Raw genomic sequence first — 10,936 nt, 5'->3', positions numbered from 1 at the left:
TTTTTTTTTAATAAATAATTTACAAAAATACATTACAAAATAATAGCTATATTCAGATACAATAAAGAATGAAAGACATATTTCTCTTGTAATGAGTTAAAAAAGTCGATTATTGATATTTATTATAAAAAGTTTTTTGAGGAAAATAAGATTAATCTGCAAAGAAGTGATCAAGAAATAGTACAACTCGGTTAACAGTAATAATAGTTTAGAGATAAAACACAAAATCGATATGTCGTTTTGGAAGAATTCTTGCGCTTTAGAAAAAGAAGGGACAGCCAACTATCTATATATTTCCTTCAAAGTTCTGATCCTCAAGATTGTTTAACAACAAGGAAGAACATCTTTTGAAGAATTAAACATCTTTTGAAGAGTTGAACATCTTTTGAAGAGCTAAATTATTTTCTTTTCTTTAGAAGTTTAAACTTTGAACAGAGATAAAGCCTTTTGAGGAGCGGAAAGATAGATTGCTTCTTTGAAAGAGGACTTCGTCCACGGTTTTTGATCCGTGATTTTCCCGTGAGACGAGGGCGAATGCTGAAGCAGGGACTTGAATAGTCCTCATGAGGACGATGGGACCATGAGCTGATATTCCCCCCTCCTTGTCTGAAGATTCTTGAAATGCAACGTCAACAAAATTCTACTTCATGGAAAATGTTATTCTACTTTACAAATTACTTGACAAATGTTATGTTAGGCTGTGTTCCGATTCCCCACCCGAGTGCACCCAATATTATAGTATACGTGACATATACTATAGTATCGGGTGCACCCGGGTGGGGAATCGGAACACAGCATCACATAGCAATATTAGAAGAAGAATGAAACAAATTGAAAAAGAAGTTTATAACAAAATCAAGATTATATTTTTATGATTAATACTAAGAAAAGCAAGAATGGAGAAAATAACAGGTATGGAAACTTTTTCACTTATAAAGACTTCTTTATATTAAAATTGATTAAAACATACAACAAAATATAAAATATATAAAATATATAATTAGGGCTTCTTACAGCTTTCCGAATGCCAGGATTTGGATGCAATTTATAAATTCTCCGCTCCAATATTAATAATCACAAAATTTATATATGTATATAAAATATATAATTAGGGCTTCTTACAGCTTTCCGAATGCCAGGATTTGGATGCAATTTATAAATTCTCCGCTCCAATATTTGTATTTTAAATAATCACAGTTTAAATATTCAATTTTAATTTTCTAGATATTCCATATGATATATTCATATTTTGCTTTTAATTATCCACCAACCACCTTCTTGTTCCTGTAACACTTTTCCCTCTTTTTGTAGCTTGTGAAGGTGATGGTTCACTGTAAATGCTGCGGCTATCCACAGGTTTTCCGGGGTATCCTATGCAAAAAAATATCATTCATATGATTTGAAACTGTAAATTAGCAATTTGGAAAGAAGTATATGTGTTCTCAAGTATGTTTTAATTGATGTTTACCTTGTATATCAGCTTAACAATATCCATTCCTGTCATTGACTTATCATTTCCATGTTCTGCCAGTACCCGCAGAATGTCCTCTTCTCTCTGCTTCCTGTGATTGATGTAATACTGTATATGTGGCAACGGATCGTTTAGAACCGGCCCATGGCCCGGATAAATCGTCTTGGGCCGCATCTGCAGGATCTTATCCAGCGACAGCATGTAATCGTGGAGATCCTCGAAGACTGACGTGCCTTCTCCGAGGATACAGTCGCCGCTGAATAGGATATTTTCATCTTGCAACAGCAGACAAGCATGGTCGCTAGTATGTCCTGGCGTATACTTCACCTGGAGCTTTGCTCCTTCAACTTCCACCACTTGATCATCCCTTAGAGATTCCCATTGGATGGACTTCTCATCATCCGATTTTTCCTGGTTTGACGATCGCGGCAGTTTCCACACAGTGGGCTGCTTGTCCGAGGGAAACAACTTCTTCAGCAAGTTTTGCACAGGTTCCACTCCCCCAATATGATCATGATGCCAATGGGTGATCACCAAGTGCTCGATGATAGCTTTTTCCTCGTTTAGAACATTCTTTAAAAGCTTTGTATAGGCGTCAGCTGTTTTGGTTTCCGTTGAATCGACCAATACACGTCTGCAATAATGAATAACTCGAAAGGAGATTAATTTGCTTTTAAAAACAAGAACGATATGGTAAGTTCTTGTTTCAACATTAGATATTTCACTTATTCCTCTTTTGTGATCTTTCTATCATTAATAGATTAAAGAGAAATTTTTTGGACAGAATATTACAGCAGTTTCTTACAATAATTATTCAAAGCATATAAAGACATTTTGTTATTGAAAAGATACACAATTAATTTAATAGTATCCATTTTTTTGATTTGTAATTTATTTAACATTATTTACTCAATTGTTTAAAATTTGATTGCGTATATATAATGGGGATAATTTATTGTCAATATTATTATAATTTGTAATTATTATAATTCTTCCTGGTCTTTTTAATTTTAGTAATAGCCGGAAAAAATACTTTTTTATTCTTTATATTTGAATTACACCAAATTTTTGAGATCTGACATCTAACCTAAAAAAAAGTTCTATTCCATTTTTAATTTCGAACATAAAACAATGACAGTTTTAATTGACATTGTTTTTCATACAAAAAAAAAAGTTCTTTTTTTATAAATTCCAGATAGACAGATTAACAAGCTTCAAATTTATTTCAATTAGTTTCAATATTTATTCAATTAGTACGATTGACATTTTATTAAATTTAAATGTAGATTTCAATATTTTCAAGCTTACTAATTAATAAAAAGGATATTTATTCTTTTTTTTTATCAAATGACTCCTAAAAAATCTATCAACCGGTCCGCAAGAAATGTCACGAACATGACACTTGTCTATTGTATACACATGATTGACGTTTATCACCTGTGCCCAGTGCCTACGAGATAACTATTGGTGCCCTGTAACGTCATCGGTCCAGGATTGCATCCTAGAATCCGGATGACTTTGCTGGACAGCCTCGCTATCGGCGGTAGATTCGTCAAAGTTGGCATAATAATATCTCTGCTCGTCTCGTTCACTCGCGGGATATATATATTCGTCAGGAGAAGCAAAAACAGCAGAGACAGTACTTTGGAATTCGATCTACACATCCATACATCTGCCTATTATCGTACGTATTTATCTTCAGGCAATGCATGATAGTGCATAATACAAGTATATATTTCTTTGAATCGTGACTAAGATGTATATTCGAGTTCATATAGTAAATGTAGTTTATCGTTAAGGGGATCCAAAATTACCGACAAAACGCGAAAGTCGTTTCAAGTGAAAATCTTTTTTTTGGAAAATGATAAATTTTACGTTTTTTGTAAATATTTCGAAAACTACTAATTTTAAAAGGGGAACAATTGTGGATTCTGACGGAGCAATTAAGGAGCAATCGTTTGAGCTATAAATTATTAAAAAATATGAACTTCCAGCGCCAACTTATTTCCGGTCCTTAATTTGATCTTTTTACGTATTTTATTTAATTATCGACAATCGATCACGTCAATACCTAACGAAAATTTACCTACGGTTGGACATTTGACAGATAGGGTTCGATTCGAGCACGTGAGCTTGAGATGGCGTTTCGTGGCATTTGTTTTGCTGCCCGAGGGCTGACAAGTAGCGGTTCAAGTTCAACACGCAAAAACGAATTATGTACATTATTAAACCAGATATGCTGATATGTAGAACTGTATTTAATTTTGTACGAACTGTGTTGTGTGTAAGATTGCAAATGACAACTCGATAATCGCTTCTGTCACAGGTTTTTCTCGCTATATTTTTACTAGATTCTTTTTTGTTTCCTTCTTTCTCTATCTCCATCGCCTAACGTGTATTTATTTGATTTCAAATGTAGCAGAAATAGGTGACGAGGATGACAAGAATAGATGATTTCGCGCAGGACATCGCACTCGATGCGCTTACAAAACGATGAATGATGTAACACAAGCTCCCACGTGTATCTTGCTACTACATATATACAAGGTGCGGCATTTATAGTGACGCGGGCATATTTTTCGGAAACGAAGTGAGAGCCCCTCGCCGAGATTGGTCGCGCCCGCGCGCCGTGCGTGATCACGCACCGCGGTGCGGGCGCGGGTCGGCGCGTTGCCGAGCCAGCGCCGACCTGAGAAAGCTTCATTGCGCCGCGAGACGCCCGTCCGTTACGTACTACTGGTGGACCTGTCGCTCCACTTTTGCCAAAGAGGGCTCGGCGCTCCATATACGCTCTTTCTTTTTTTTTCCTGGGGCTTTTCGAGCGAAGTGTCCCGATTGTTTTTTCTTTTTTTTTCCTTCTCTTTTTCGGGTCACCCTCGTTCGCGGTTCCTCGTCCTGCTCGCGCGGACATGGACACGAATCAACCTCTTTCGCCGCCGGCCTCGCCCCAGCTGAAGCACGTAAGTGACAGCGAATTAAATATACCGCCACAACACTGTCCGCCGTTGCCCGCGAAACTCAAACGTTTTCCCACGAATTCGCTTCTACAAGATGTTCTTATTATCTCCTGGTATATCGTCTCTGTATGTGATTGATTAGTACGTTCAGCGAAATAGTAAATTTATTTTTGTATCAGGGGTAGTAAATTATCGGATATTTCATTGCATAATATTGCGTAGAATTTTAATCAATTTTATTGATGTAAACATGAATTTATTTTTATTAATTTTAACATTAATTTGGTTCTCTGTAACTAATCGATAAATTTCAATTTTATCAGAGTAAAGTTTATTTTCAATTAATTGAAAAATAGATTGACAATATAAATCGACATATAATGAAAAAAAATATAAAGTGTAAAGAACATACAGAGAAAATATATATAAGAAACTAATCTAAAATTTATAAACTGTGGATATTGAGAATTTCCATGTACGGAATTTTTTCTAATCCGAATGTGTCCCTCGAGGATGGACAAAGAAATGCTTATCTGTTTTATTCTTTAGTCACGTTCGCCTTATTGTACATCGGAAGCAGTATGCTTTTTCAATTCCTTATTTCATTTATTTAACAATTTAAGAAATTAATCATCATTTATTTAACTTTAGCGTCTCATGCCAATGCTGGACTAACATCATGCCTCCCTTTGTTTTACAGATGGAACCGCTACAGTTGTCGTTCAGCGTCGCGGCCTTGCTGGGGGAGAAATTATCGGATCATCAGAAATCCGGGCGGAAGGACGAGGGGGGTGCGGGTTCCCACCCCGCGTTGCCGCCCACCCCTCAACCCTCCGACTCTGAGGAGGACGAGCCGCCCCGAAAGCGGCGATGTGTCGAGCAATGCGAGTTGGCGAAGGTGAATATAAAATAGACAGACACACATGTCGTCGACAGAAAGCAGCTTTGCTTTCCAATGTCTCCCTCCCAATGTTTCCTTTCGATTTCTCTTCTCGACTTAATCGACTGGAACAGAGAGCGAGCTCTCGGAGTCGTGTTGCGATACGATTCCGTTTGAGCGCGGACCATTTGGTTCACTCCGCCTATTTATCCTTTGAGTAGGCGTATCTTCCAGCGATACTTTCGACAAAAATGGATATATCGGTCTCCTACGATTTACTGCAATCTGTTGTTATGAATCGATAACGTATTTTTTTCAATAGACAGCTTCCAATTATCTTTTCGATGCTGTTTTTTATTTAATAGATTATAAAATGTTTTGTTTACGTCTTCCGATAGTGGACTATAGTTGTTCAAATTCTTGCATTAAAATATCTTCTTATGAACTTGTTAAATTAAAATCGTTTGTTGTTTTTGTTTCAGTTATTGCTAGATGGTACGCCACCGCCAAGCCCAGAGCCGGCCCGGGTTTCGGTAATAATGCGCGCCAATCGGGACGGTACCTGCAGTCCGGCGAATCTCGCGGGGAGTTTGACGACCAGTGGCCGATCGGTATCACGTGATTCGGTCGCGCGACAGTTGCCCAGTCCGCGAGCGAACGCGCGAGCGAGCGCGACAGAGCCTGTGCAGGACGTGCTTCGCAGTTTAAAATTCAAGATGAGCTTGCGTAAGGAGGAGATCATCGTGAACAGTAAGAATACTGATCGTGAGAGCTATCAGCAGCAGCAACAGCACCAACAACAGCAACAGCACCAACAGCACCAGCAACAGCACCAACAGCACCAGCAACAGCAGCAGCACTTGCCAAGATTACAACCCCTGGCACCCAAACCCGCACCTATCGTGGTAGCGGGTCTGTTGGGCTCTCCTCTAGTTTTACCACGGACACCTCTTCTGTTGGTCACCAGCGCGGCGCCAACCACGACCACCGCGACGACCACGACGATGAGCACGAGCGCGGTGGAAACGCGCCGTCGCGTTTACGAGTGCGAGCATCCAGGCTGTGGCAAGAACTACTTCAAGTCGTCTCACTTGAAGGCTCATACGCGTACTCACACGGGCGAACGACCGTTCCCATGTCCCTACGAGGATTGCAGTCGTCGCTTCTCCCGCAGCGACGAGCTGTCACGGCACAAACGTACGCACACCGGCGAGAAGAAGTTTGCCTGTGCCGTTTGCCAAAGGCGATTCATGAGAAGCGACCATTTGGCGAAGCATGTGAAACGTCACGCCAGAGATAAGGCCTCATCATTATCATCCTCTAACGGTCAGATCTCCGCTTCTCAGGTGGCCTCGACGCCTCTAAGAGTGAGTCTACTACCGGTGCTGGCGCCACGATTAACATCACGATCAGTTCAGCAATTTGTATCACCTCAGCTGGCAGCTTGAAGGATGCACTCATTGGACTATTTGAAGTCATTTGGAAATTATATTCTATGATTTTTCATGGTCTTTATGCGTCTTCAGGATCCTGGATGGCTTCCAGTGTGGAAGATGAAGACAAAGAATTTCTTGGTGTTTAAGCACTATAATAATAATGAAGACTGGAATGATCCGCTGAATTGTGGATGAGTGTTGAAGACAATAATTAAAGCCTCCAATGCGGATGTTTTAATTAGAGTACGAAATTGTACTCAGGATATGATAGATGAAGACTATGTTTTTTGCTGATCAGAACTGATATCAATTGGAAGCATGAACATAACTCAGGGATTGATCTATTGGCATAATCTGGTTAATTGGAAAGGTGTCTCTTATGAAGATGTTACATAATGAAGAAGATTTCGACATTTCAAGATTACCAAACACAGATGAAATAAATGTGAAATAAATATCTGTTGAGCAGAAATGAAGACCGAAGTGAGCCGTACTTAAAAGCAAAGGCACGAGACGGCGATAGGTCATTATATGCAGAAGACTTTGTTATAATTCGCAAACTGAGTACCTATGTGTATCTGTGATCTGTGACGCGTAAAGACTAGTACCGTTTAGTTGAGAGATTTACTATCTCGAAAATCACCCGTGGATAGACAGGCTCATATTCGCAACATATATTCGGCGTTAAATGTGGCCATACGTATGCTCTTCAAAGTTGAAACAATATGAAATGTGATTGTCGTATTAAATAAATTGAATTCGGATATTAGGTAGTCACATTTAATGCTAAATACATGAGATATAAAAACGGATGTTAAATTTTCAAGGATACCATTTAAAATTGCTTGATTCTTCGCTGGTCGGAGATTCTTTATAGACAATACAAAAGTCTAAGAGGCACATTGTAAATATATCGAAAAGACATTTCGAATATATTTTCTCGAATATTGCTTGAACCGTTTTTAGATTTTTGTATTGTTTAACTTACTATCGAGAATTAAACAGTACAAAAATAGGGCTCTTTAGCATCAAGTGCGTCGATCGAGAGATAGAAAGAAAAAATTATTTATTTACGAAGAAACAAGACATTTATGTATATAACGATTATATATAGACTTTTAAAATCGCCGACAACTATTATTATATGTATATATTTTAAATACAAATAGCATAAGAGCAGTGAAGCTGCAACAGCAAAATCAGGAAGATCATTCATTGATGAATTTGATTAACTTTTAAAAATTACGAGGAATTGTTTTCTACCCTCTTGAACTATTTGAAATGTTTTTTTTCTCTTTCCATAGTTTATTTAATGTTTTATACCACTTCCACAAAAGAGTATGATTGTATTGCAACTTGTAAAATATCTAGGTCCTAGGATTGCGAATGTATATATGTATATGTATCATATAGCCAGGTAAACTTTACTTGGCGATATAAGACTTGAGTGGAAAAATCGTTAAAAATTATAAAGATTTTTCTACAATCAAATAAATTGTATACTTTCATAAATCATTACGAATACATTCTCGTTCCTTTTGTTTCTTTCCCTTTATAATTTTCTTTTCGTAACTCGTATATTGATATCCAAATTACTTTATTTATATCTCACAAATATTAATTGATATGAAAAAAAGCTGTAACAAATATTTATCACTCTTTAACATTTTTTTTTTCAAAATATAAATTTTCTCAAAACTTATATTGCTATTCAAATTATTTATAAAATGAAATGTAAGAATCTAAAAGAGAGTTTCTAAATCTTGCGGTGGCAGGCAAACAGAGGAGGTGCGTACGTGAATTCTGTGGGAAAGGTCGCGGCTCAAGATGATTGATAACGAAAAGGAAACCATGCTGAAAGAAACCGCGGCGTAAGCGGCTACGTTTTTATGGGCATGCGGGTACCAAGAACCGATGACGTCGTTCTCGAGAGAAGTGCGTGCAATTCATGGACACACGAGTCATGCAAATGTCACATGCCTGATCCCTTATATCGATAACGCGCGAAATTCTTTTGTAATATGGCCACGTATATTTGTTGCGAGAATTTAGGAAATTAAAAATTTATTAAAAATGTAGATATTATAATAACGTATATGGTTTATTTATCGATAAGATACAATCATCATTCTAGTCATTTCTCGAAAGATCGGTGTTGATATTAAAAAAATATTTGCACTAAAATTCTCACTTATTATTGCCATTTTTTATCTGTTTGAGTTTTTAATAAAAATACTATTTTTTAATTCTATTTATAATTCTATTTAATAACATAAACTATTTATACTAATAAAAATTGAGAATTATATTTTTAACAAACAGATAAGATTAATAACATTTGCTGAAAATGATGAATATTAATAATTACATATGTTCCAATACTTTATATCACGCAATATCTCTTTAACATTATATCATTTCTTTCGTGACGTCGTGTTTCCCTGGCTTAGGTAAAAATATTATTGGCGATAACCGGGGATATTTATTCTTCACGCTCTGATGCAAAACATATATGTATAGGACTTTAAAAACAATTTAATTAAGTCATAAAGAATAGAAAAGGATATACTTTGGTATTGAAGACTTTGCTATTTCTATTATTAAAAAGTGTCTCTATAAGAACTGAAATGGAAAATATCGGAGGTTCTTAGACCACATCGTAGAAACACAAAAATAAAGCTAGCCAAGAACATCTCGTGCATGCGATTAACATATATATCTTTCCATCAAATATCTGACAGACATATGTTATCGAATGGCGAGACTTTTATCGTGTGTATCATCTAGACTACACACACTTCGCCAGACGATTTCTTATCGCGGATGATTATGAAACAAAAAGATGTATATGTTTGATAATTTCAATGTTGTTTTGGAGATATACGAATTAAATTATGGAAAGAATAACATGTATTAATGCATTAGTTTCTCGAGAAGGCGGTTTCTAATCGCCTTCGATCCAGAACTTTTCCGGTTTAGAAACATAACAAACAAAAGCAACGTCGTCGCATACCGTCCGGTCTCTCTCGCGAAATCTCCAATTTTCTTGCATCAGCCAAGGACTTTGTTTCATTGAGCGACATGTTTAATGCCACAAACAGGTGTGACAAACTAGACTGGTAGATGATGCAAAATATCCTCGCGATTACACCTCCTTTGCCTTTATTTTAAGATTCATTTTTCTGCGAAAAAGAAGAATCTTTGCAATTAATTTATTTAATTCTCGCGAAGAGATAAAAAAGATTTCGCGAACGCACTCGCGAAATCGTGAATCTGCGTAAAAATTTTCGAAAGATGTCATTTTTTTATTCGTTGCAATTTTCTTCCTTCTTTTCAATATTCAATATTTTCAAGAGTGCAATATTTCTCGACTATTGCATCAAGCTAAACATTTCCATTACAAGATTGTCTACATGTAATTTTAAAAGATAATATTAATTATTCTGAATTGATATATTAGTTTTTTTTGCGATTCACAAACGCAAAAAAAACAAATAATTTTCACTTATCATAATTATAGTTTCCACTTGTCATGATTAGTTTAATCGTGAAGAAATATCAAATTATAATCATAGTTACGAGTTTATAATAGTTGGAATATTGAAAATAAATAATTAGAAATTAATAAAAGAATTATGGAAGATCAAAATTTTATGATTCTTCTTTAATAACAAGAAATATTGGATTGGTAAATTGATGAAAAATCGTGATGTGAAAGCTGAAAAGACAAGATGGTATGAAATTTAATATAAACTCTTTATTTCTGATAAATGTTGCAAAAATAAAAATGTACAATTGTTGTATATGTGTGGCTCTTTTATAATTTACAATGCGTGTTATAAGAATACCAAATGGCATTTCGGTATACAAACTCTCGATAATGATAAATGCACAACTCTATCTACAATGTGTTCGCAGAAAGTCGCTAAACGGGTTGTGTAAATTGTAAGTCCAAAAATATACTTCAAAAGTCGCAACAGTCTCTCTATGCGTGGCACGCATTAACTCGTCCCAACCAATTTATATGCGGAATCACATCGTGTTATAACTCGCATGAATGAAATCGTATCAAGTACCTGCCAAAATGCATTATTTTTTATATTTTCTCCTAAAAACCCTAATTATTTCTTTCATTGAAACATATTATTTACAAATATTTAAATATGTAAATACTATTTGTTTATTTCATGAT

At 36.1% G+C, this 10,936-nt stretch overlaps 2 protein-coding genes across 2 annotated transcripts; one reads left to right on the top strand and one right to left on the bottom strand.

The window, feature by feature from the left end:
- Positions 1 to 1,162: 1,162 nt before the first annotated feature.
- On the bottom strand, positions 1,163 to 3,238 carry LOC115242433 (endoribonuclease LACTB2-like). The gene is made up of 3 exons (XM_029818715.1): positions 2,909 to 3,238; positions 1,469 to 2,105; positions 1,163 to 1,371 (listed from the first exon to the last, which is right to left on the bottom strand). The coding sequence occupies exons 1-3, from the start codon at positions 3,133 to 3,135 to the stop codon at positions 1,243 to 1,245; spliced, it is 993 nt and encodes a 330-aa protein (XP_029674575.1). The 5' UTR covers positions 3,136 to 3,238; the 3' UTR covers positions 1,163 to 1,242.
- Positions 3,239 to 4,103: 865 nt separating this feature from the next.
- LOC115242422 (Krueppel-like factor 13) lies at positions 4,104 to 8,265 on the top strand. Its single transcript, XM_029818687.1, has 3 exons — positions 4,104 to 4,431; positions 5,129 to 5,326; positions 5,791 to 8,265. The coding sequence occupies exons 1-3, from the start codon at positions 4,381 to 4,383 to the stop codon at positions 6,754 to 6,756; spliced, it is 1,215 nt and encodes a 404-aa protein (XP_029674547.1). The 5' UTR covers positions 4,104 to 4,380; the 3' UTR covers positions 6,757 to 8,265.
- Positions 8,266 to 10,936: the final 2,671 nt, after the last annotated feature.

Source organism: Formica exsecta, unplaced genomic scaffold (assembly GCF_003651465.1).
Source record: "Formica exsecta isolate Colony F162 unplaced genomic scaffold, ASM365146v1 scaffold120, whole genome shotgun sequence".
Classification (NCBI taxonomy): domain Eukaryota; kingdom Metazoa; phylum Arthropoda; class Insecta; order Hymenoptera; family Formicidae; genus Formica; species Formica exsecta.
Note: the sequence above shows the minus strand (reverse complement) of the source record. Positions and strands in the feature narration are given on the sequence as shown.

Bases quoted from the DNA above. Each gene is read 5' to 3' on its own strand.
- LOC115242422 (XM_029818687.1), top strand. From the start codon at position 4,381: ATGGACACGAATCAACCTCTTTCGCCGCCGGCCTCGCCCCAGCTGAAG. The intron at 4,432-5,128 runs GTAAGTGACAGC...TTTGTTTTACAG, and splicing joins CCTCGCCCCAGCTGAAGCAC to ATGGAACCGCTACAGTTGTC. The intron at 5,327-5,790 runs GTGAATATAAAA...TTTTTGTTTCAG, and splicing joins AGCAATGCGAGTTGGCGAAG to TTATTGCTAGATGGTACGCC.
- LOC115242433 (XM_029818715.1), bottom strand. From the start codon at position 3,135: ATGTGTAGATCGAATTCCAAAGTACTGTCTCTGCTGTTTTTGCTTCTC. The intron at 2,106-2,908 runs GTGATAAACGTC...TCATTATTGCAG, and splicing joins CTCGTAGGCACTGGGCACAG to ACGTGTATTGGTCGATTCAA. The intron at 1,372-1,468 runs GTAAACATCAAT...TTTTTTGCATAG, and splicing joins TTGTTAAGCTGATATACAAG to GATACCCCGGAAAACCTGTG.